Source organism: Polyodon spathula, chromosome 2, assembly GCF_017654505.1.
Source record: "Polyodon spathula isolate WHYD16114869_AA chromosome 2, ASM1765450v1, whole genome shotgun sequence".
Classification (NCBI taxonomy): Eukaryota; Metazoa; Chordata; class Actinopteri; order Acipenseriformes; family Polyodontidae; genus Polyodon; species Polyodon spathula.
Genome location: NC_054535.1, coordinates 5,167,113 through 5,195,019, shown reverse-complemented (window position 1 = coordinate 5,195,019; position 27,907 = coordinate 5,167,113). Strand labels below are relative to the sequence as shown.

At 37.6% G+C, this 27,907-nt stretch overlaps 1 protein-coding gene across 1 annotated transcript; it reads right to left on the bottom strand.

Moving 5' to 3' along the window:
- Positions 1 to 667: 667 nt before the first annotated feature.
- Positions 668 to 27,907, bottom strand: LOC121329148 (NACHT and WD repeat domain-containing protein 2-like). The gene is made up of 8 exons (XM_041274545.1): positions 27,267 to 27,907; positions 26,643 to 26,816; positions 23,352 to 23,440; positions 18,137 to 18,253; positions 12,961 to 13,164; positions 11,405 to 11,549; positions 9,532 to 10,121; positions 668 to 6,075 (listed from the first exon to the last, which is right to left on the bottom strand). Exons 2-8 carry the CDS (start codon positions 26,791 to 26,793, stop codon positions 2,137 to 2,139), a joined length of 5,235 nt encoding a protein of 1,744 aa, XP_041130479.1. The 5' UTR covers positions 26,794 to 26,816; positions 27,267 to 27,907; the 3' UTR covers positions 668 to 2,136.

Below are 27,907 nucleotides of genomic sequence, written 5' to 3'. Positions count from 1 at the left end.
GAGAAATTTCTAGAAATTATAAATTTCCACTGGGGTATGTAAACTTTTGGGGGAAAAAAAAAAGTGTATATATATATATATATATATATATATATATATATATATATATATATATATATATAGACACACACACACACACACACAGAGGCATCCACACTATAACAACAATCAAAAATACTATGGTGTATACACTAACCATATGAAAAATATGCAGACAAATAAAAAATATAATTGATGACCTTTGGCAAGTATTTAAGTGTCTGGTAAAATAATAATAAAAAAATAATATGAATATTATTTTACTGCTACAGGAACTCAATGTCTAGTCTCAGATAATTGTCTGAATACAGACCTACACTCCCCCTGTACTGCAGAAGTGAACCAAATAGGGTTAATACCAAGGCAGCCCTTTAGTCTTTTTTGTGAAGACTTACAAAAACAGAACTAAATACACAGTTATTTATTTGATAAAATACATATTGTAGTTTGGAATTAACATTAATACAGTATGTTATTTTTAAAATGTATTATAATATATGCTTTGGAAGTTATAAATCAATATTAAAACATTTTAAAATCTGACAAAGGTTTTTTTCATTTTATTTACTTTAAAGCATAAACATATAAATAATTTATTTTGTAAACTGTTTTTTTACAAGGGAATCACTTTCATGCTACATCAGCAACCTTGAATTCAAGCAATCAGCTGAAACTAACTCTACCAGAAGCATAATTTTCTGAATCATGCTATTCTGAGATACATGTGTTCTTAAACTACATGCACTATCATGTTTTTCTTCTTGAAGAAAGGCAAGGGGTTAGTTATGTGCTGGGTAGCTGTAAGGGTATGTGTGGCCCTCTAAGTGAGGCAAAGGCAACGTATTAAACTGTATCAGTATATATTCTATCATAAAGAATAAATATAATTGAATAAACACCACCAGACTGGGAACTGTATACAGAACCATAGTACATCATAAAGAAGAAAGTGAGTTAAAAGTGAAGACAGCAATTGAATTTTGTAAAAGTATACACTGTACTTCAGTGTACTGCATCAATGTACTGCATCACACAAAAATGGACTCAAGCCACTGTATACCAATACAGCTTTCGACAAGCTGAAGTTTTTACTAAGTTACTGGTTCAATATTTTGTTATTCAGTTCAGTAACTATATTCTTCTTGTATGCATTATTAAACTAAATGTTTAAGAATTAAAAATACATCTTAAATCAACAGATTTTACACCTCTGTATTGTAATGATTTAAGTATATTGCACAAAGCACAACAGTAACAGTACAGAACATAAATACTAAATGTGTTTAAAATCTGTTGCATATGATTTATGCTTAGTTCTTAAACATTTGGTTCAAGCTTTTTAAAACCATTTGAAATTTACAGGCAACTAACTTTTCTGCATACGAAAGCCAGATTAAAAACTTTCTAAAATTTTATTTAAAATTGCAAAATAATATGATATTGTAATGTTGATACATGATGTGTTTGTTTGATTTGCTGATGCAAATTCAAAAACATTATGATGAATGAAAAGATCATGGTTTTAAACTCGATAATTCCAGTGAATAATGTTTTTTGTTATAATGTGCTTGTATTAGAACAATTACTCTTTTAGAAAAAAATATAACATAATAATAGGTAGCTTAAATGGTAACTGTTCATTTATAATACTTTTTGTTAGAATGATTATACCACTGCCATCAGCAGAAAAAGCACTTAATGGTATTCTGTTATATTGAGGTTGATTAACCAAAACAATACACATTGGTATCAAACAGCCATTAAGTATATAGTAAAGCTGGCTATTGATATACTTATTCAGGATTATTCAACCATGTGCCCTATTCACAAGGCTTTAACCGATGAGTTATTGACAGCATGTTCAATACAGTTTGATATTCTGGAGAAGTATCAATGTTAAAATAGGGCCCCATGTGTCTTATTGTAAGAATCTCTATTTCAGCAAGACGCTGAAGTTGTGTCCACCTCAAAGCCATGCGGTTGTTTAGCTGCTGCTGTACATACAATATTTGTTTTTTAAACAGTACTCCTATCACTTTGATCAACATTATTTCACAATTTGAGTGTCTGGACTGGACTCTTCTGTGTTTTGTAAACTCAATTCTCAGATGGGAAGCCCTGGCTTTTGCAGTCAATAGCAGAGCTCAGCCGGTCTGAGCAATAGTTCTGTTTTTTTGTTGGGGTGGTTTCTGCCTCACCGGAGTCTGACACATTTATGGGACTGTCTCTTGAAAAAACCTCAGTAGATTCCCTCCAAACACAATCTGCTATTGTCTTAAAAGGAAAAGTTGCACACTTGGGTCGCACTTTTTGGGATGCGTTGTTGACAATTTGACGGCTGTTTGAAGTAGCAATGTTGATCTTTAAGGCTGCATCAACTCGGTCCACTACTGTGTAGGTGCCAAGGCTTCCATCCTCAAATCCCACTATGATATTCAAATGTCTCTGAGACAGACCAAGGAAGGTGGGAGTTTTGTAAAGTGAACAAGAACCAATGCTCTTGCCATCAGCCAGTCTCATTACAATCAGACTGGAGGCTGCACCACTGTCATCATCATCATCATCTCCATTCTGAAAGCAAATGTACACCAGGTAGCGACCGTCCCGAGACAGCCTCTGGCGCCAGATGACACCAGAGGCATGGACAATTCTGAGCTTCCCACTGTGTAAATCCAGAACATTTATATTCTCATCCCCTCGGGACACAATTCCCAGCTTTCCATTGGGGGAAATTTGAAAGTCTTCCAGAGTTTTCAGAAAATTGGTAGGGAGTTGTACTCGTCTGCAGATAGACTCTTCTGCCACACTCCAGATGTAAACAGTCTCTGTGGACGTAATAAAAACTACATAATCAGGGCAATCAGGTATAAGTTTAAAACTGACAATGGAGGTGCCATCATCGCAGCAAAACTTCTTAGTTACACTTCCTGACCACAAGCTCACAGCTAAGAGTTTGTTCTTTGTCATGCCAACCAGGAACGTATTTGCAGTTGTGATGAATGCATTCTGTAATGCTACAAGAATGTTGCATACTTTGTGGCCTGTGGCTAATCTCCACACTCTAGATGCATTTTGTTCACAAAGCGAGACAACAAATTGATCATTGTGGGTAATCAGAAGCTGGGATATTTTCTGTCCATTAATACGGAAAATGTTTTCACCGGTAGCAGTGTGCCAAACATACTGGCTACATTTGTCATCTGATGTGACCATTAGATCACCCGATGATGTCAGTACACAGTTTTCCACAATCCCCTCATGCTTGAACACAGTCTCAATGAATCCTGTGCTAAAGTTCCACTTATGAACTGCTTCAGACCCATCAAGTGTATACATCAGTTCACCTCTACCAGGTAACATCAGGCTTTGGATTGGCTTTCCAGTTTTGTCTATGTTCGACATGGCTGTAATGATATCTATGTCCCAAATTGAAACTACGCCACTGGTGGTAAGGGACAGCAGCAAGTTGTGATGACTAGATTTAACTAACTTGACAATGTATCCTGATATGTCTTCTAAGCTTGCCGTACACTGGCCACTGTCTCTCTGCCACACAAAGATGGATGAGGAATTTTCCATGGAAGCAAGGATACACTCTGCAGTTTTAGATAGGACTGCAGAAACAAAACGCTCATTCCGTTTCGCCTTAAACTTCTCTGCCATTTTCCACAAACTAGTGTCTAAAATCTCTATGCTTTTGGCCTTGCATATGAGAATTGCCCTTTGGTCTTCAGACAGCTCAATACCAACTACTTCATTGTCTTCTGTTCTGCAGTTAAAGTCCTCAATTATCTGAGGGTTTGTAACTTCTTCGGTGTTCCAAACTGAGAGATTTCCTTCATTATCAATCATCACCATTTCATGAAGTGTATCGAGAATAAGAATGGACTTCACAAATCCTCCAGAAAATTCAGATGTCACTGTGGAAAGCTTTTCCCCACTCCCTAAATTAAATATAGTTGTGGTATTGAGGTATTGCCCACAGAATGCATATACTCCGTCCGGAGAACACTGAACACAAGTGACTTCATACCAACAGTGAAATTGGTATAAGGGCCATCCAAACAACAGGTCTATTACATTGACATCTTTGCTTGCTTCAAGCCATGCAAGAGCATGATTGCTAGACAATGTGAAACCATTTATAAATGTGACTGCTCCACCAACTCCACACTGTTTTGAACCTTTGATTTCAACTTCAGACAAAAGACAGGACTTATGGTTATCATATACGAGCAGTGTGTTTTTAGTTGTAGCCACAACAAGGTATTTCTCATCAGAAGTAAGTTTTATCCCAAGGACAACAGCGTGAGCTGTGTCTATCTGCCTTAGAAGCTGATGAGTCTCGACATCCCAGGTGCTGATAGATCCATTTTCCAAAGCAGCAATGACAATACCAGGGCTGAAGGTTGGGAGAACCTCAACAATCTGCATGTAACTTGAACACAGAGGAAGTCGCTCTGGACTGTAGGTGACATCCATGGATGAATGCAAAGGAACAATAGAGCAATATTTGGGACCATCTTTGTCACACTCTAGTAGGAGGTGTCTAAGCTTTGGCAAGGAAGTAACAACAGGCAAAAGTCTCTGTTGTAACTCAGCAGAAAGGGAACTTGGGTTCTTCATCACCTTTAACTTTATACTGCGAAGAGTACTTGCAAGAAATTTGAGCTCCTTCTCTTGTGAATAATTATAAGCAACATCGATGTCTGAGAGTGCTTTGTCAAACTGACCTATTTTTATCATTGTGTAGAGCCAGCTGAAATTCATGATGACACCAAACATCAGGTCTTCTGTCCGCCCACTCCTTGTCAGGTGATGTAAGAGCTCTGTCATCTTACGGTGATTGACAAAGAAGATGTCAGGTTCTAGTGAGTTACACTGAAACACCCATGGCTGCTCTGGTGTCTGTCTATCGAAGGAAGACTGCTCTACACTTGGTTTTTCACAATGCTTGAGGTTCATTTGATTCTTGTCAAGGGAGCCAAAGTGATTACTTTCACAGTGGAATATTTTCCTTCTTCCTCCTGACCAAACACCTAGAAAATACTCAGCCAAGAGACTGTGCATTTGATGTACATCCTCTTCATTGCTGAGGTAAAGTTTCTGGGCAATCAGCTGGAGATGCCTGTTGGCCCACACAAGCAAAGTCACATTCCTCACTTGTCTTTCCACAAGGTAACCATTCAAATCTTCCTTCAGTTTTCCTATGAGAATGTATGAGATCCGTAATGGGTTTTGCAGGTTGGTGCTGACTATGATTTCACTGAGAACACTATTGTCAAGTGAAAGTATGTCTTCCAGCTCCATTTCACTTAGACCGGTTTTGGCCATTGTGATGTAACCAAGTGCTCTTAGCACAAACCTGGAACCAAGTTTGTTCTCAAGGGACCAAAATAGCTGCTCTATGCTTTCATGTACAGTTACACAAAGTGATGAATCATCAACATCTTTGTGCGATCTCCAATGCATGACCTCTCGGAAGATCAAGTTTACAAACATAGGCAAAGTGCACTTTGCCAGTGCCTCGTTTACATAGATTTGCTGCCCTGAGGTGACTTTACGTTTCACTTTTAACAGCTGGTGTTTCAGTATCTGGCTACACATTTTCCTGTCACGCTGCGTCAGCTCGACATAATTGTCTTCGTCATGTATAAGGCACCTAATTTTTTGTAGAATCCCATGTTTGTTTGGTAGTGTTGAGACAACAATCCTTACAGACCGTGGAAGGTGGATGGGAAGCCACCACAGTTTGCGTGCTTCGTCGCTGTCTGAAAGCTGTTCTACAGCATCCAATATAATTATCAACGGTTTATGGAATGAAGACTCATTCATCAGGTTTACAAGCAGATCCTTCAGATCGTGGACCTTATGTGGGTTACTATGTACAAGGCATCTGTAGTTGATTGCTATTTGTTCACAGATGCTTTGCAGTAGACTTCTGAGTTCTGCACCAACTTCAGTGGATCCCAAAAATCTTACAATTACTACTGGATCAGTGGCTGGTCCCATTTCTTTCTGAAGCCATGCATAAGCCTGAAATAAGAAATATGGGAGTAAATTGTTAAAAACAAAATTCCAGACTGATATGATGTAAGTTCTTACATTTGGGACACATATTATAAATGCATTCTGCTGTATGTAGATACAAAAATCACATCACACATGTATATACCACTACCAATATTTAAAAGTTTAAATACGGACAATTAAAATAAAATATTTAAAAGCAGGAAGGAACATGCAGTTCAGAAAACTGTAGTATTAAAAGTATTCAGGGCAAGTGTGTGTTTCACTAGAGCGGGGGTCTGAAACTCAATTTACATGAGGGCCAATGTCAATCCTGAAGTCCTCCTGGAGGGCCAATGACGTCACGGGTTAAAAAAAAAAAAAAAAAAAAAAGTATTAAATACTTTCATGAAGTATTAAAGTAAACTGTCATAGAACCTTTTTACAATTTGGGTTTGCCAACAGGTTTTTAGCATCTGCCAAGCACCTAGCAACGTTTCAGTTCTGTGAGTCTGTTGATGTTTGGCATTAGTAACTGAGCAGTTGAAACCTTCAGGATTGCAGCAAGGTGTGCATCAGATCAGATAATTCTGTTCTGTACTTTGACTTGTTTATAGTCATAGTGAAGAAAAGTTTCTCACAAATGTATGTGCTGTCGAACAAAGCCATGGTTTTTCTGAAGCTTTTTCAAAGCTGTGGGAAAGATGGTGGCAGCTGCTTGAAGAACTGTGTGACGACATCTTGGGTTTCCTTGAATTTATTCTTCCAAAGTGTTTTGCACTGAAGATCAATGAGCTCCATCTGTAAATCACTTGGTGCTGTTTTCACATCAACTGAAAATGGATCAGCAAACAACTGGAGGCTTGCTCTTTGCTTTCTGAAATCTGCAAACCGCTGATCAAATTCTTCCAAAAGCAGGTCAAGTTTAGCAGTGTATTCAGCACCACTGAACTGCATTTCAATGTCCAGCTCTTCCAAAAGTGACTAGCATGATGGCAAATGAGTGAGATTACTCTGAGAAATCAGATTTTTCCACAGTTTCAGTTTAGTTGTGAATGCTTTCACATCACTGTTGTCACAAACTGACCAGGACCTTGTAGCTTCAGGTTATTCAACTCTTGGATGATTTCAACAAGAAAAGCAAGCTCTGGCTAATATTGCTAAAAATGTTTCTCCTGTCGGGACAGAAGATCTCAGACACTTTGATTATACAGTCTGTAATTCACCATCAGTGAACGGCTTCCCAGACTTAGCAATCATTTCCCTCACCACATAACTTGCCAAAACTGCTGCCTCTGACTTTTTTTTCACTTTCTGAAAAAGTTGTTGACCAACACTAATCCTTTCTTCAACTGCAAAGCTGTCTTCTCCTCAATATTTATTATATTGCTCTGCATGCTTTGTTGTATAGTGCCATATAATATTGTACTCTTTTAAAACAGCAACTCTTTCCTTGCAAATCAAGCCATTTCTTTGCTCATTTACGTTTGTTGGGGATCCCTGTACGATATAGTTTTGAGTGACTGCTACGTTGAGTAGTTCATATAGTCTCTGCGCCACTCTTATTTTTTGCACTGATGTTGACCCAACAGAGAAAAAAAGTTTAGATCTGATAAATTATCTTTTGTCAATCGTTATGGCACAAAATGTTGAATTCCACTCTCACCAAACTGTCAATTCAGTTGCGCCTCCCAAACACAAGTCTGTCTGTATGGTTTCTTATCTTTGCTGTAAACCAGGACTGTGAATTTACGGTAGCTAATGTGACAGGTCTTAAAGTGGTAGCAATGTATTATAACAGAACTAACCATAAACGATGCACAACATCGCCTACACACGTTTTACAACTGTTTACTTGAGTTTTACACATGCAGCTAAATGCGGACCAGACTAAGTTACTTCTGTGTAATTATTTAACGGGCCAGATTGTAGCACTGTGCGGGCCACATGTGGCCCACGGGCCACGAGTTTGAGACCCCTGCACTACAGCATCATGGACAGCAAGTACCAGTGATTATCATTAGTGGGTATGAGGGGAGGTGATGCCCAGGTGGTACCCCTTATATCCACCTATAGTTAAGGTAAACAGCCGACAGAGAACTTCCTGCATAAGAGGCTTTTTCCAACTATCTAGGGTGAATGCAGGATTTAAAAACTATAAAAAGCTAATGGAGACCTTCAGCTCCATAAATGCAAACGTTTAAAATACATTAAAAACAGTTTAACCTCAACCTGATTTATGATTTCCTGATGAGGGTTTGGCAAGCAGTGTGAAAAGTGGGAGGCTTAGTTAAGAGATCAGCTACCTGGGACGCTCTCGGACAGCTGCATCCCATTTACCCTGGTACTGAATACCAAATTCCACTGTCCTGCCATGAATTTCACAGTAACCCTAATTATACAAACAATGATTTGGAATGGTTTCATTTTATTTAATAAAGGGAGCATACTTTAGTAGGCTGTGCTATTCAGTTCAATATATACATTCTTAAATACAGAAAATCTGCATTCTGCATCTAATGGCAGATATCTAAATGCATGTTCACGGCATACAATGTTTTCCAGACTCACACTAGCATATATATATTTGCTATAGCCATAGCTGAAGAGGAGGGGCAGGGTAGTTTTTTAGATTTTAGAAGTAAAAGGAAAAAAGTCCTACACCTAGTCACCTGACAGTGTAGATGCAGAAGTGTGCAATGTAAGTATATGGCATAAACATTAGAACATCATGTTCTGGATGGCCAGAAGGGAAATGAGTCTGAATGAGAATGCTGCAATGACTGCTATGCAAGTTGCCTGCTATGTATTTTGGCTTGATGCCAATAGACATGTAACTTTGCAAAGGTTACACTGACACAATGTCCCTGATGGAAAAGCAATGCCAGGAACAGGGCCCCCAGGCAAGGTGTATTAGAATGTTGTCATAGAATAAATCCTACAGGGTCTTAGCCGCATTGTCAGTCAACATGGATGACTTATCAAAAAGGAAGCTAGTGATACATTAAAAAGATTTCATGACAGGGGTCAGGATCCCAGTGAATTTCTGAATGAACAACCAGGTAATTCAAGGTTCAGGGGTAATGCAAATGCTGCCAAAAAACAAAAAGACTATATATTTTGACATTAATAATAATAATAATAATAATAATAATAATAATAATAATAATAATAATAATAATAATAATAGTTTGACATTTAGAGAACCCAATCATGTTACAAGGAAAATCCATTATTATTATTACTTTCTGCTTTAAAGTCAAAATACACAGGTGAGAGTTAAAGTTTGATGATTGTTATGAAATGTTTGCATGTTATATCCAATAGCCAAATTATTTTTTTTTAATTTCACCTAAATTTCAAACCCAATTCTTGTGATGAGTGGCTACATATTCTAAAAGTTGAATGATAAATAATGTCAGCACTGTTGGAAAATTTTTAACACACCCGCAAATAACACTGTATTAATAAAATAAATGTTACCTGTTTTGCCACCTCAGCAAGAAGCAATGTTTTTCCTGTGCAAGGTCCTCCATAGACTATTAGGGGGTTCATGCGTCCTGCCTTGTTGGGCAAAATATACTTGTGTATCACATCCAAAGCTTCACATCGGTGCTCATAGAAAGAGGCATACGTTTTACACAGAGATAAGTGTTGCAGTACTTCATCGTAGAGAGGATCTGTTTCAGTGTCAAAGTTTTGCTGGACTGTGGCCTGGATTATGTCAACCATATCTTCATAAAACTGTTTACAAAGGCCTTCCACATAATGGTTTTCTACCTCTTGAGAATATCCAAGTTTCATGTCACAATGTGTAACGGACGTATAGACTCGAAGGTTGGAAGATGCAACAACAGTAGGAATAAATTCATCCCTGAGTTTAATGAGTCTCTCATGGGCTTCTTGGTTTCTCACAACTTTATCATTCTCCACTACTGTATCCATATATCGGCCCATCTCTGGGAGTTTGGCATGCCTGTCAAAGTTAGCGATTTTCCGAATGTAGCACACACACTTTTTTAGAAATGCAGGGGTTTGTTTTCCCAAAGCAAAGTCCAATTCATCTTCAATTGCTGTAAAACAAACAAAAAGAAAACGAGATTTAAAAAAAAAAAAAAAAAATGACGATGCTTCGCTCTTTACAGCAGCTTCACATTTGTACACCTGGTGAAATCCCACAAATAATTTGCTTGCGAGAACAACCTTCAGTCTAAAAATAGACTCCTAAAAGCTATAAAGAGTGTGCTACTAAAATTCTGCTACTTTTGTGAAATGTAATAAATGTTAAAGCTATAAGACCCTGTTGCAGTTTATGAATAGTGGGTCTATGGTCTCTCTGCTTTTGATAAAGCTCTGTATTTCTGGTCTCGCGGTGGATTTTTAGTAATACGCACTGTTCTACGGCTGAAATAAAACCTCTTTGTTTCTGTACACTGAAGTTAATTTACAGCTAGCTACAGCATTATTTGTCCCTGATGCTGTTCCTTTCTTCCTTCCTTTTGTACTACTGTGCTGCTGTTCTGAAACCCCCTGCTGTCACCACATCTACCCTTGTCTATACTTAATGGAAAGTGACACTCAGTTGTATACAGCTATGGCCAAAGGTTTTGCATCACCCTGTAGAATTAATTTTTCTTTTAATTTTGCTTCATAAAGTCGAATGAAACCTGCTGAATAATGTTACGTTAATTACACACTGCTTTGTAGTTTTCCATGTACTTAACAAAAAACATTAAAAATAGAAAACTGTGACATTTTAAATATAATTTAAATATAATTTATAAACATTGTACTACTGTTATGGCTTCCAGTAGACTTTTGCAATGTCATTTTGTAGTTTCTTTGGTTACAAGATGTTAAATAAAATACCTAAATTATGATCATATAGTTTTTTAAATGATTTCTCAATCCTAAAATTCTAGGTGATGCAAAACCTTTGGCCACAGCTGTACCTGTACTTTTTCGTGATCATATACAATATAAAATAATACATAACCAAACTCATGCATAAGGTGTGTTTCCATCTCAAGATTCTGCTGGCTTAGAGACCAAGCCAATGACATCATCAGAATCCCTTGGATATATCTGCATGTCATCCTTGTGTAGTACTCCCTAAATCCACACATGATGTGGTGGCATACAGCACATACATAAAAGCAGTACATATAAGAATAATTACACTAACTGTTTTAGTACAGTAGGTTCAGAAAAAATATGCTCTAGAGAACATTTGACATTTTGGAGTAAAACAAAAAAAAAAGCTTTAATGTTTACTTTGGTTTCCAGACTAACTATATAGTCCATTGCAGCCTTTTCTGTTGATGAAGCTTGCATGCAGAAATAAAATATATAATACCAGAGCAGAGGAATCTCTTTGCCTGGTTGTTATTCATGGTTCCCTTTTTCTGTAGTAAAGAAACTGCTGTTTTGAAAATCTTTTTGATTTCCTCAGATATGTTCTGCCATGTCTTGTCATTCTGTGAATTATTGGTGGAGTCCATCTGAAAATTCAAAAGTATTACAGATTACTTTCTACATTCCCCCAAGAGATCTGTGAATTTAATGCCAGTGACAAATTGTATTTTTTCAAACTGCATTTCTTCATAAAACAAAACTGTCTTGCTGTTCAAAAGAGAAGCAAACAACAAATCAGTGACAGACATGTTGGGCTTTTCTAAGTTGACACCTGTCTTGAAGCGCAGTAGTGCATGCTGCTTCCTCATATCATACTGTAGTTATTCACTTTGTGAATTCTGTTATAGGCGTTTCATCTGTTGAAGTAACCTTAAGAAAAAAAAAAACTTTAGAAGAGTTCTATGACAGCGATAGTCTGTATATGGGGTATATCGGCAGGAGTAGTCATAGCAGTGACTGCTCTGTTTATATTACCCATACACTGATGCTATACACATTTGAAAAATCCATCTTTATTTAGTGCATTCCGATTTGCATTGAAAAGAGAAAAGGTTGAACAGAATACTGTTAAATTGCTCAGGTACATCGGTGATTGTGATGTCACCGCTTAGAATTTACTTTGCAGTTAAAAGAAACTGCGAAAGGGGTTTCACGTATGATTTTTTTAAAGCAGTTGCTGTCAACCCTAATCATATTGAGAATAAAGCCTAGTAGACAGTAAATATGGCTGATGTCATAAATGGGGTTTCTTTTTGATGTGGTGGCATACTGCACATGCTTTGATTGAGTGAAAGACCCTCAGAAGTCTATGATGACCAAATACTGTGTTTTCCTTGCCACTCCTTTACAAGCTTCATTCTAGCTTCCATTCAAACAGTGCTGTCTCAAAAACACCCCAATTGCTCCTGAAATAGGCATAGCTTCATACAAAATAGGCTATTCAATGGATCAGCCTGTCACTATAAACCAAAACAATATTAATATCTAGGAATCTATAAGCAAGGTTAGACCAAATAATGAATATGATACAAAATCTGATGAAAACATAACATACACTTTACAACAAGTATCACACTTTGCTTTCAAATATTTACTATTTTCTATCCTTTTTTAGTTTATACTCATCTATACAAACTTATTTGAAATGCCATTCCAGATGTTTTATTTTGTATGGCAGTTCTGACTGAGTTTGGACCCTGTTTATCGTATCCCTCCAAGCATGTCATTTCCTGTAACTTATGCCAAGTAGTGTCATGGGTTAGGAGTCTAGATCAGAAGGTAAAGGATTCTGTTATCTACAGTATGTGGTCCTAATTTCAATCATTCTTTTTTTAATCCATGTATTTATTATTTTAATATGATTGCCATCTTTAATAGAGCAGTTCATTTGTATAGTAGTAAGTGTTAGGTTGCAGCTAGACCACTGGAGCGAGAAGCTGCAAAACATATAAAGGCAAAACAAAAGGAGAACTGTAAATATTGTATAAGAACACTTACTGCATTATGATCATTTTTCAGCATTTCAGATTTGGGTTTGAGGTAGTATGCAGGTGGGACTGCGTTTTCGTCTCTACAGTACCATTCCTCCAAAATCCTGGTGTCTAAAGTAGCTTCTACTGCAGCGTCCAGAATCATTTCAAACTCTGACGATTCAACCTCACCTGGAATTCGGATGCTGCCATATTTTTCCCCTACAAGTGCCTGTGTTAAAGAAAGAAAACATCTGTTTAGCACTCATGGTCTACTGCAAGTCTTTACATAAGCATGTAACTTTTAAAATATTAAGATAAATGCACTGAGCAGACCTTTAGCAGTTTCACAAAGCTGTTGCAACACACACAGCATTCGGTGTCTGTGGTGTAACCACTATAGATGAACCCTTGAGTCTTTTTAAATACAGTCTGGAAGAACTAAATGTAGATTGTTATTCATGTTACATTCATTGACTTTTGGTAAAAAATCCAACAACTTTCTAGAAATGTTTCATGAACATCAAACATTGTTTTTTATTAATTTATTTTATTAATTTCCACGTTCTCCATGTTTTCAAAATACAAACATTCAATTAAAACTATAAAGGTAAAATAGGAAAACCTTCCAGCTAATGCCCTTGTCAGTAAAGTACTATATAGAGTATATCTTTTTTGCTTTATTATTATGGTATGTACTGTATAATCTGTTGTTGAAAACTAAAATGGGTTCACAAACATGGGTTTGCAATGAGATACATCCTTCCAGATCTTCAAAATGATTATTTCCTAATTTGCCTTCTTTAGTCTCATTTCTTCACAGTCACACATCTTGTTTTTCATTTTGTATATATGTTATATTACAATATGAAATTATATTAGCTCACCACCAAAGAATTGTAATTATGAGCATAAAATGCAAATGATGCTGTGACTGCTCTCCCCAAAGGCAAAACAATAAACGATGCCTGGAGATCAAAAAAACTGCTGCCGTCTGTGATTATCCAGCTTCCTCTGTGTTTGCTGTCACACTAGTATACATCCACATTTACAGCTCCGTCCTCAACTAAAGTTTTTTTGCATTGTTTCCATCTGGATGTACACCGTTGCACAGCACTGAGACAGCTTTGTTCAGGGTCCACAATTTACTTATTTTAACAAAGAGATACCACCTGCTGGTCATTGTACATCACAGAAGCCTGAAGATACTACAAATCCTGCTTAATTGCTAACAGTTACATGTTTGAAAATAGACCAGGTAATGCCAGCCAATGACATATCTCGTTCAATTCATATCACTCGTATTTGTTGCAAATCATACATGCTGGCCTTGCAAAGAATACACAACACCACAAAAAATAATGAGAGTCCCGTATAAAGATATTATACGTTTTGAAAAGCAGTATTTCATGCAAGTGAAACCAACAGAACTTTGATGAGAATGTTTGGCTTGCCTTTTTAATTGAATCGCTTTCAAATGAGCTGGAAGTGTCAAGATATAAACTCAAAGTTTGCTGTTCACATTTTCCTAATGGGATTTGTTTTACTGTATTTACACCTTTGTTCACAAGACGACACTCTTATAAGATTTACAAGTGTTTAGAAGTTATATCCATTTAAAAAACACTAGTAACACTGCAGCTCATAACAATTAGGCAGAGTTGTCTGTGTCTAATAGCAAATTTAACCCAAACCCTGCTTGTGCTTTTGTTTAGAGGTGAGACGATTTTGGTGAGAACTGATATATATATATAATATATATATATATATAGTATATATATATATATATATATATATTATATATATATCTATTTATCATTTTAATCATAGTAAATTTAGTAATATCACATTGTGAGTACATACAAAAATGTTTACCAATGCTTTACCGGAGATGCCCTTCGGATAGTAGTATAGTATTTCATGTTAAATTTTGAAATGTCACATTTTTCATTTTTTTGACAATCAGCCCCGTTCAGTAAGCGTATGGAAAACACGTGCAAAGTACCTGTAATTGACCGTGTCATCAGTAAACATCGCATATGTAACATTATTCAGCTGGTTTCATTCGACTTTAAGAAGGAAAATTAGTTAATTCTATAGGGTGATGTAAAACTGGCCACAGCTGTAAGCTTTAGGTTTTGTAATTCACGGGCCGCCTGCCGGGACTATAAGGTAGTACAGAGAATGCAGAAACAAGGTGTTAGTGCAACAGTAATGGGCGAAGGGGGTGCGCCTGAGAGAAGTAGGCTGCAGCCCGGACTTCTGAACAGACTGCGGTCTGGACAGATAAGAGATCCCACACCAGAAAGCCATCCTCTACGCAGAAGAGGGCTTGGTCTTAAAGGATTCGGCCCCGGGGATCTGAAAACTTAAGAAAATTCAGACGTGGCAGAGCCACCTTGCGGGGCAAGAATAGGTCTCCCTGAGACCTGAAAGGAAGTAATATTAAAAGGTTCCCTGACCATTGTGGTGCTGCCCTCTAAATGAGGTGAGGCTGCGGTCTCCCAAGCCAGGAGTGGAGGGGAGTCCCGCAGGTAACCTGTAAAGAATGAGAACAGATGGGTTAGTTGAGCAACTGAGCGATTAAAGTGGGCCACATCCCGAAATGTTAAATATAGGATAGCACCTTACTGCTGTGAGGTAAGATAAGCGCATGAGCTGCAGAAGGATAGTGTGGCCGTGGGTCCCCTCTGACTCACGTGGTGAAAACCTCCCTTTAATAAGGTTGAGGAAGCGCAGCTTGACCTAAAGTAGGGGAAGTGAGGCTCACTTACCCCACAAAGACTGGACCCCTGGCTCCCCACAGAACCTCACTGTGAGATAAACAACAGAGTACGTGCCAATGCATAACTTAGGTTCAAGGCTGAAAAGACATATGAGACAGAGAGGGGTTAGAAGGGTTAGTGTGTAATGGTTTACGCATTTACCTGCTGCTCAGTGGAGAAGAAAACAACCCCTTCTAAAACGGGAAAACCTCTGGTAGCCCCGGCGGTCAGGCAGCCCCGCAGGCTAGCTATTTTCTGATGGGCTGGGTGGGAGATAGGCGAATGTACGTATCTACTGCTGATGAAGTCCAGCGCCCCATACTCTTCAATAGGTGGAGGTTGATGTTAGTGCCGGCTGCTGAGGTTGTTACTCTTTTCCTAACCGAATGAGGGGTATAGAATTGAGGTGAATGACCTGCTCTGGTAAGGAGTGTGGAGAAATGTGATGAAAACCAGTTTCGGGATATGAAGGAAAAAGGGCTTTTTTCTGTTTTTTGCGAAAATATACCTTGTCATGGCAGCGCAGGGGCATACTGGGGAACTGACTTTGGATAGTTGAATAAAAATGCTGAAATGATGACTTTGAAAGTTGTATAACGTGCCTTGATGAAGTTGGTTGGTTTGGGGGAGCGGAACCAGATGGGGCAGTGCGAATCTGGGAACAGGCTGCAGGAATGGATACCTGATGCAGGGAAGCCGGAAGTTAATGTGACGGTGGATTCTGAGCATCTCAGAAAGCCGACAAGCACCTGGCTTCATTACTAGGTCCTTGAAGGGGGGGGGGGGGTTGAAGAATGTCAGTTAATATAGGTAGACAAAAGGCTGAGGCAGGAGGGGAACTCCAGAAAATTCCTCGGAGTGACAATGAACTGCAGGAACGGACAGAAAAGTTGGAGAGTGCGAGATTCGCAGCATTAGCAAAGGATCTTACAACATGTAGAAGTTTTGGTGTTATACTGCCATCTAGAAGTTATGTTTGGAATTGAAACCATTGGCTTCAGTGAAGCTGGGTAGAATATATTTGGTTACTGTGAATAAAATCCTTGTTCATGTATAAAAAGATTTGCATATTCTTTTTAGAGTTGAATAATAAATATATTCGATACATGTTTTAGAACAGTTGGTGATGTATATAAATACGTTAACATAGGTCTACAAGACGAGCCTGCAGTATTTAGATGTCACAATTCGGTGAGTTGAACTTGATCTAAAGTTGTGAAAGTGCAGCAGCAGGCCAGAAGATTGCGTACTGAGGCACAGGTTCGCAGTGCCTGATGAAGCTGCCTGGTCACCAAGACAACTTACCACTCCCCTACAGTCACTCAATGAGGGTGTTGCCATGGTAACCATGGTGTGTGAGGTACGGGTGGAAAAGTTGCAGTATAGCAGTGTCGTTGGAGTGTGTTATGAGACCCATCAAAGTCACGAGCCACCACTGCTTGAGTAGAGTTTGTAAGGGCTGGACAGGTCTTTAAAACATTGAACGTACCTGTTGGAGGTCCAGGACAGGATCTTCTGATGGAACGGAACATTGTGCTGGCTCTGTTGGAGTGGGAGCTGAGAGAGGAGCGGGGGAGGGGCGTCTGATTGCAGGCGAGAAGTAAAGACAGATTCAGTAAACAAAGCTTAGTGGTAGATTTAAATAGAGCTAAGGCAAGGCAATCACTGACGACGGGAATGTCTGTCTTGTTGGCGGAGCTTTGAAAGTTTAGCGGAGGGCCAGTCTTTCTAATGAAGATGCAGAGAACGTTGAGTAATGGAGCTGCACTTTGAATGGCGCTGTTGCTGGGTTGGAGACAGGATGGAACAGCAAAGACTAACGTTGGAGCTCCTGCAGCCAAATAGAGAAGCTGAATGATGAGAAGAATCACCGGAGCAGGTAGGAAATTAATTGATAATATCTTGGCAGTGCTGTGCAGAAAAGTGACCTGCAGTGAAACGAGCGAGGCGATGAAGTTTAGATACTAGCGAAGACGTGAAGCTGAAGCACGAATGTCGGCATCTGAGCGTTTTCTAAAACGAAAAACAGTAGACAAGGAAGGTGTGTGTGATTAGGGGTTAAATAGGAGATTGGGAATGACAGGCAGGCAACAATTAAGGGTGCCCCCCCCCCAAATTCTGCAGAAAGGCTAACATTAATAAATGTTATTATTTAAATACAAACAGTCTTATTTTTCAGTTTAATATGTCAGAATATTACATTTCTCAACAAAGAGCTTATTTTACATACACACATCCAAGTGTGATGGTAAAACTAGATCAGTTTGTTTTATGGTTTTAGAGTCAATAGACTCCATTATTAATGCATGGTTCGTGTGAGTGATGCAACCACTGACGAATTGTGCTGTTTACCATTAACTTTCTAGAAGGAAGATTTTAAACAGACCACCAACACACCGAAAAGGCAAACAATATTAAGGCTTATTTTAATATACCCACAACAAAACATGGACCTGTAGATGTTCTCAGGCACTCTTCCAGCAGTCTCATTCTGATCCTCTGGAGTTCAGGACTATGCCATTCTGCTGGCTCTATTCCCCAGTATAGGTCCACAACCTGCAAGGCACATGTCTAAGATAAATGTCTCTGAAGAAAATTATGTGTTCCTTTACAATGGATACATGCATATTGTGTCATCTTGGCTTATAGATCAGAGTTCAGACCTGAAAAATGTACTTTAACTTCAATGACATGCAATACCACATAAAATTAGCTGGCTCAAGGATCACCATCCAAGACGTGACTAAATGATAAAAAGTTTTAATTAACGTTTAATATTTCATTTATTTTACTTCATGGGTTTTATTGTATGAATATGCAGTAGCAGCATTTTTCGGTGAAAATGTATTTCACTATTCCCTTAACCCAACAGGAGATTATAATAGAATGGGCTAACTGACAATTCCTGATACTTTTGTCACATTCTGAGATGGTGTCTAATTTTTGATGCCCAAACCAGGGTATTGTAATATACTGCAGACTGGAATTAGCAAGTACAGTCACTAAATTCAGTGTTGTTGTTGACTACCAAAGCAAAAGCAGCCCCTCACTGCAGCAGCAGAGCCAGCGAGAGGGCAGGGTATGCGGCCGGTGGGCCCCTCTCGGCTGCCCGAACACACACTCACTTGAATACTGTTGCCGTCATATATGCTATAACTGTACATTGCACAAAAAAAAGAGTAAAAAACAAAGCTCTCTCAACTGGTTTACTGAAACATCACTCCTACACACAGCTGACTAACACGCACACAGCCCGCCTCTCTTAAAGGGGAATACACCAAAAAGCTGATTGCTATAATGCTTTCTTTCTGTTTCCATCGGGGAAGCTGCATTTGCTGCCAGGGCCATTACTCTCGCAGCCTACTTTTAATATTTATTTATTCATTTAACGAGGCGGTTAATTGATCGGGGCAGTTATGTGACGGTCAGATACGAGACATTCCACTGTGTGGAAGGTAATGTAGGTACACAAAAATGGGACTAGTTAATTAAAAAAATTGTATCAGTCACATTGTATCAGCAGCTCCTGCCCCACAGAAATCATTTCAAAGTTTCTTGATGATACTTTCAGACCCATCGTAGAATCTCTACCTACATATCTCAAAGACTCTAACCATTTTTTCAAATACTAGATAACTGTGTCTTGCATAGAAACAGTGAAAATCTCATTCTTTTCACGTTGGATATCAAAAGCCTCTACACAGTTCTCCCCAACAGTGATGGTTTACAAGTACTTAAGCACTTCCTTGATAAACAAACAGTAAAAGAACCTGCAACCAATTTCTTCTGAAACTTGTAGAACTTGTTCTTTCTTTGGATTGTTTTTCCTTTAATGTATATGCATATGTTCCTTTCAAAAAGATCTGTATACTCAGTAGAAAACAATGGATAGCTGTTGTGTGCAGTCTATGAAAGCACCTGCTGGAAGAAGTCAAACTTGGCAGGCTCTTATCATAAGGCCTTGTTAGTTTATTCAAGTTTTATGAGAAAAAGTAGCTTCTTTTGTTACTTTACTTTCATTACTTCATGTCTCATTAATCAACACCTAAAAATTGGCAAAAGGCTAGGATGTCTTAACACCTGCTTCAACTGGATTTTGTATGAACAGAGAAAGGGGTCCGACTTAATTCAGTAAAATAATATTACCATTTATAGGAGCAACTGTTATACTGAAGTAACTGAATCAGAAATACATGTTATAAGATAATTTAAAGTTAAACTTACAAATAACAGTATTATTGTTGAAAGAACATATTACAGCTAAAAACAAAAGACGTTCAGTACTAACTGACACTGTCAGAATATTGTAATAATTATACTGTGTTTTAAAGAATATAAAACCAGCATAAATAATATTGCAGCAAATTATGAACAGGTTACAATGATTTGAACTAAGAAAACTGAACAAGTGTTAGAAAAAAAGCTTGTCTCTGTGTCTTTGTTATTAGTGCACGTACACTCTTGGAAGCCAGTCAGGCTATTGCAGGTGGAAGCCTGTAACCTTGAAAGAAGCAGGCATCTGGGGGAACTAAACACGGAGGCTAGGTATTGCAAATTAGCAAAAACAAAAGGGTAACATTTTCTAGACAGAATGATATTTGAAACTAAAAAGACCTATTTGATTCTATTTGATTGTGTTGTTACTAAGCATAGAGAGTTCAGTTTCTTTCTCCAACTAAACAAACAATCTTTTAGACATTTCAATATCTATTAAATTAAAGAATATAAATGTTTAGTTTATATAAAGGTTTTATTGCAATAAAAAACAGTAACTGTTAGGTTGGAATATTAGACACAAAGTGTAAACTGTATTCAATATTTTTAATACACAAAAAACCGATAAAAAATAGCCTTGCCCTTATCTGCTTGCAAGCAGAGCAGTGCTAGAGATGGAAGGTTCTTTTTGGCAGTCAAAGTGAGATTTACTTGTAGTCTGCAGTTTTGAATCCAAGGTGTTTCTATGATAAGAAAACCTGGCAATCATACTGAGCATTCCACGAGTTAGGGGAGTTGTGTCCAGTATCAGTTTTTATCAAATAAGTCGCGACTTTCTTTGTGACTTCATGTGGTGAATCTGCAGAAGTGCTTGCAATGATGTTTCATATGATGCAAAACAAGCCTTGCCAAGAAAGGAGGGTGTCTGAATCCTGCTTCAGCAGGAAACTTTTAGAAACAGAGAGAGAGGTCAGGCATAGTCCGAGAATGTAAATAAGGCAATTATACTTAACATGTTTATTATAGCTTAAATTTAAATGAAAACAACTGAACTGACCACTGCATGCTTACTCAAAGGCAGTCTTTGTCTCATACTTTATTAACACACATTTGTATATGAAGTTAAACTGGCTCATTGACATTGAAAAGGTAAGACAATATGTGGCTAAGAGGGACATATATTTGCTTAATATAATCAAACAGAGCTGGTGTTACACATTAAAAACACCTCTCATATACACGCATATACTTGTATTATATTATAGCAAGGATTCTGTGAACTCTGGACCACCTGACATTTTAGAAAAAGGTGGAGTTGGAAAAAGAGAGCGATGAAATCGTGTTCCAATATTTTTTGGTTATATCCAATCAACTTTGAAAAAGGAGTTGACCAGATCCTTCGAGAATGGATAATTAACTTATAGATAAGAAATGTCAATGATTAGATTTACTTGGGACTTCTGATGTATTCAATGGAAGGAAAATCATATATAAGCCCAGAGCAAGACCTCATTCGATATCGCTCAACTTGCTAACTACAAGCTGACATGGTCCATGCTCTGAGGGTCTCTGAAAAACTGATTGCTGTTTGGTCGATGTCAAGTCTCTGCCTTTTGAAGACAGTTCTTATTTTTCCTGTCCTTATATTATATTCTACACTTCCATACATTTTGGAAGGTAAACATATATTTGAATTTAATATCTCTTTTATATTAATGCATTGCTATAAGGTATAGAAATTATGTTTTAGTCTTAAGAGAATGATATATATTGAATGCTGGAATTTAGCGGTGGGCATTTTTAGCTTTATGCATGCATAGCCTGAAGACTAAATGATTATATAACCATATTCATATTACTGTATTGAAGTGTTAATGATGTTAAAACTGTAAATGCACTGGACTGGAAATGCCCAGACTGTCTGTCAGCTGGGATTTGAAGCAGTCTGTAACTACTCAATCCATTTTTAAGCATTTAATAAACGGAAGGAGTAACAATACTACTCTGATTCGCTAAAACTTCAAATTGAATAAGTCTGTGTGATTTTCTTGATTGTTTAAAAGTCATCTGGATACGCTGCAAGCCCAGTGTATGCATGACCTACTTACAGGAGTCTAAAACACCTGTGTCCTCCTGAACATCTCCCCAAGTTTAAGAGTGTGCTTAGAGTATATATACAGAAATAAAAAGAGTACGCTGAGATTTCTGACAGCTGTTTGAAATACTTTTTAGCTCAGTCGCTACTTACTGATCCTATTAAAACAGATGAATACGCATACATCTGACTTAAAGAGGAGAGTGGTTAGGGTCTGAAGTCAGTGATGATAATCCTATTTTAAACCCCCAGAATTGAGGTGAAGAAATTCACCATTAGCCACACCAATCAACTTGAGTTATTTTAATTAATGTTTTGACTGTTCTGGTGGATTACTATAGTATACAATAGTATATAATTAGATGCTGCCTGTGTAGCTTGCATCGGCACTTTACTAGTAATATGATAGGGCTTAACAGGGCAGTATCAGCTATATGAATCTTTATAAGGGACTAGGGACTAGCTCACAGGTTACCATAGAGGGTGTCTGAAGAGGTGACTAGCAATTCACAATACAAAAAGACATCGAAAACATAAAAAAAAAAAAACCTACCAAAAGCCTTCCAATACCACATCAGTAAAAGGATAAAAGACGAAGTCACAAGTTTAAGGGGGATTGAAAAAAACTCTGTACCAAGTGCTGAGCAGGTCCATGTATGCTTAAGTTCTAAAGCCTATTGGGATCTCAATCCAAGCCGTTACGAGTGTGTGCAAACATTCATATATACACATGCTGTTCTGGGGCCTTGAAATATTTCATGCCGACAAACATGGCATTTAATGTACAATCCACTGTCAGATATGTTCAGCTCAGACACCTCTCTTCAGATGTCGCTATGTCAATAAATGAGCTTCTTTGCAGCAAACCTCTACCTATAGATGTCAAGGATAAGCCTATCAATGTCCTTCCCCTGGATCAGTGAAAACACTGCTGTGCACAGTTGTGAAAGTATTATATTCTTATTAAAATGATGGGGGTTTTTTAGGTTCTGAATACAAGTCATAGAAAAAATACTTAAGTATACCAAAGTTCTGTACACATTGTATATATATATATATATATATATATATATATATATATAATATATATATATATATATACTGTAGTTTCATAGTCTTTGTAAATGGGGAATCAACAGTACGATTTCATTGTGTGACTGGTTCACATGTAGTACTGTTCTGTAATCTAAACTATAGCATTTCAAATTAATCTTTGTACAATAGTAGAAACAAAAATCCAGCAATTTAGGACACCACTGCCCCCTGTCACACATACATTCTGTTACATGCACACAATCTGTCAATTACAAAACTACAGACAGATAGGTGAAAAAGAAACAATACCTGGAATTCTATCCCATAGTTTTCCCTGCAGAATTCCCGTAGTTTAGGATAAACGTGTTCTCTCAATGAATTCCTTTCAGCTTCTGTGTCTGCAATGATGAAGAAAGCAATACTAATATATTGAATCATGAAAAATGTTTAGAAGCACTGTTAATGTTTAGAACATTAACACAATTAACTTAGTATATATTTTGATAAATTACTTTGGTGCATGAAAAAAAAAAATTTAAAAACAAAAACAGCTTTTCAGTACTTTTATAGAAACCAACTGGGATATTAACTGGAATGCAGGTTAAGTTGTGATGTAAACATCATCTGAAGTTATGTTTGTAGTTCTGTGCTCCAATGTACAGTAGTTAGGAATCTCCAGGAAAGTAGATACAAATGCTCAGAGCCAGGTAGAGGGATCATTACAGAAAGAAATACAATAATTCAATATTGGAGGAAAAACAAAACAAAAAAACACATAACCAATATGAGGGCTGTTACAACCTGGCTGGACTCAAGTGCCCCGGTTTCAACTGAAGAGTCTATGATTAAGCCAATTCGCCTTCAGGATTTCCCATTCTCTGGCCTCAAAAATAGGGCTCTGAAGGAAACATACTCCCTGGGTTCTCTTTTGTTTTGTATCTTCGCTCAGCCCTTCGTGCCTATGGGGTTTCATGGAATACACCATTGCTCATTTCACCCTGAAGCGCAATTGTTTAGTTCAACAGCCACCACAAGAGGTCTCGTATCCTCTCTATATAACCATGTAATAGCTCATAATACTAATTCCCTCCTGGTGCCTACTATCTGGCATAGAGGCATTAGCCAGCTGGGAGACTCGACTGGAATAGGGTGTAGGATCCATTTTTTTACATCCTCAAAAATCTAGCATACCAATTGATTAATTTTAAACAGATTTTCTGCTCGCCATATCGGTGGTTCCAGATGAAAATCACTCCCGCCCCTGTCTGTTATGGGTGCACTCAGGGGACTGTAGGTGCTTACCTACACATGATTTGGGAGTGTCCTATCATTGCAAGCTTTTAGGTATATGCAGTTACTGTGTTATCTAAATGAACTGGTGTGGAGGTGCCGCTGACTCCCGAGTTGCTCCTTCTTGGCGACGACTCCCAATTTGACCTTAATCTTCACACAAGACTACTTTTGCTAGCAGAGCTAACAGGAGCTAAACAGTCTATTTTAAGGGTTGGGTGGTATCTGGGTTATCACTCAGTCTTTTTTTGGTTATACACTTTTCCAAACATTACACTTATGGAAAGATCCACTGCGAAAGTGCACCAGGCAAGTGCTGTCACAGTGGCCGACTGGACAACTGCAGTCTGCAACACTAGAGAGCTCATTCTTAGTTTGGCAGGTCCCACTCTCTAACTTTGTGATTAATCTTGTTTACATTGTCTGTTTTGTAACCTGCTTTGACCTGTTCGTCTTAACAAGAATTCCATAAAATGCGTTAAAAAAAAAAAAAAAAAAAAAAATATATATATATATATATATATATATATATATATATATATATATATATATATATATATATAAACTATAGTTAAACTATAGTTTTAGCATATAAAATATTTTACAGCAAGCAAAAGACAATAGTGTCCCCTACAGGATATTTTATGTTTTGCAAGTTTGTTCATTATGCGGTATACAACCAAATATTTTGTTTAACTAATTAGGGTTGCTTGCGTAACAGCTTGAGCAAGAATACAGTAAATCCTTTTATATTCAAAACATAAATATTTAGCAGAACAGCGTCACCAGCAAAAGGTATTACTGCAGCTCTGAACTTAACTTGAAATACACTAAAATTACCCAGAGGTTGATTTTAACTACTGAAACAAATACCTGAACATTATTTGCTGTGTGCTCCTCCAGTCAGATGAAGTTTATGTTTGAAATTCTGAATACTATGAATAGTCTGGGAGGCAAATAAATATTCATAGTTACACGCCACAGCTTCTTAAGTACAAAATATTTATTTACTGACGTAGACAACTGCAAAATCAGTTCTTTGGTTATGATTATGATTTTTTTATGTTCACTATGTTGTGGAAATGCAACTGTCAATCTCCTATTACTGTCTTTTAGTCTATGCTTGTTTTTGGTGGTCTCATCTGCTTTTTGCAAGTCCATTTACCCTCAGCCAAATCTGAGATTTCATTAAAATGCTGCTGAAAAATACCACCACGATCTGTATGTCTGACATTTACTGCAACAAGGTATCAACAGAGATATGCAAGCCAAAAAGGTTTCTGTCATGATACTGACCCTGTCTGGTTACAGTGTGTCACAGTTCATTTGAATGATTTCTACATTTTGGTAAAAACCAGTACAGGGGGTGGGGGTGTAAACCAACAATATAGCTGATGTCATGGCAGCTGGACTACAGCTTTTGCCTGGAGCTCTTCCACCAAACAAAGACTGTCTAGGGAAAATATATGTATTTATACACAGGATGAAATTTCCACCTCACCCCAACTAACTGGTACTGCTGCAGGCTAGTGACCACTTACCTTCATTATGAAGTGCTGGGCTGACTGAATAAACATTGCAGGAGCAAGGACTAAGCGGTATATACATGCTGTGTGTACCATGTATAATTCAATGTAATAATGACTGCATAGTTAGAATACCAAATACATTGTGATTACATTTAATTATTTTGTAAGTTTTGTAAAAGCCAGTCTATGGATTGAATGGAAAACATAACTCCCTACCAGATCAAAAGTTGTTAATTTGCTTAGGACCAGGCCAAATAATTTGGCACAGATTATTTATTTATTTATTCAGCTATTTCACAAATTGTTGAAAAACGCATACTACGATTTGTGTCATTAATGTCACCTTTCCATCCTTCAATGTATTATTTCATTGACAATGGCTCACTATTGGGATATACCTGTATTGCAATTATTTTCCAATAAAGCCCCCTAACGTGGCTTTTTGAGAGTCGCTAGAAACAGTCGTAGTAGTCTGGTCGTTTTCATTTCACACCACTTCTGCTTTACAAACATCAAAAAACACTTAGCAGACCTCAGCTGTTGGACACTCGAGTCCATGTTTACATAACAGGTGCCTGCTCATACCAGAAAGCGAACCTACTCTAAAACGTCTAATTTAAAACATAGCGTATTGCACCAGTTTGTTTTCTTCTTCATAACTTAACTAAATGTAATCTATGTGACAGTACAGAAAACAAATACGCACAAATGAAACAGTGGTGCTGTACATCTTGAATAAGCAATGTTAATTTTGACGTATAAAAACTATGTACTGTCTTACCCTCGGGGTTGCAACATATAAAGACCCGGACACTCCTGCCTGTCGGGACGTGGTGAGGAGAGATAGCGAGGACATTTCCACAAAGGGCCGCCCTGCGGAGTGACGAGTCCCGCGGACAGGGCAGCCTGCTGCCTGCTCCTGTCGGCCACATGAGCGGCAAATGCCAGCACAACACTAAACATACAGGAAAACAGATTACTTACATTTATATATATATATATATATATATATATATATATATATATATATATATATATATATATATATATATATATATAATCAAGTCTCTAACTTTTATTAGTCGAAAAAAAAACAATCGTCGTTGTTCGGTACGCGCATTATTAAAAATGTGTTATAGTCACGGGCTTAGAATTTTAGAATCACAGTATTTAAACACTATACACAGGAAACATCTCGATTTCGTAATTAAAAATTTGAACATGATGTTTTTTTGTGAAGACTTCAGATGCTTATGTGAGCATTAAATCACTTTAGCACATATACACACTCATAGAACGAAGTGATGCCGTGGAGATCTTGAATCTCGGAGGAATGCATACAACACGTATCCAGGCAGTAATGTGGAGTTAATATATCCCGAAGTTCAGAAAATAAATCACATACCGACTCAAAGAAGACAGAAAAAGAGAAGCAGTCTTCTAGCATCTGTTGAATTCCTCCTTAAAAACACAGTTGCACCTATGAAGGATGTAACATATGATCTGTTTATAAAGCACTTTTGCTGAAGATTTACAGTAATCCTTTTCCCGGGAACCTTATGAGATTTGTTGCAATAAAGCCCAAAATCAGATCGCGCACTGAAAAGCTTGATGAAAAAAAATCCTCCTTTGCAGTCCTGTGAACATGAATCATCCTCAGCCAACTGCAATGAAAGAATGTTATCTCGTGTGACCGACTCCAGAGCTGCACGGCTGCTTATCTGATACCGTAAGGCTGTGTTTATGGTTGAAATACCGACCGCTTCACAGATTTCTAACACGGTCAGAGAGTGACGCTGTTGTTCATTTCTGAGCGAACCAAATGTTGTTTGCAACAACTTTGCATTCACATATTTACAACGTATTGGACACTTCAGAAAATCTCAGGAAAATTAGACTACAGCACTTGAGCAAGAGTGGGACCCTGTAATATGGTTAATCTATACATTTGTTGGAAATGCAACTAAACTGTTACTTAATACGCAGGTAAAAACACATACAGTCTGTGCAAGTAATTAATAAATAACACTTTAGACAAAATCTTTA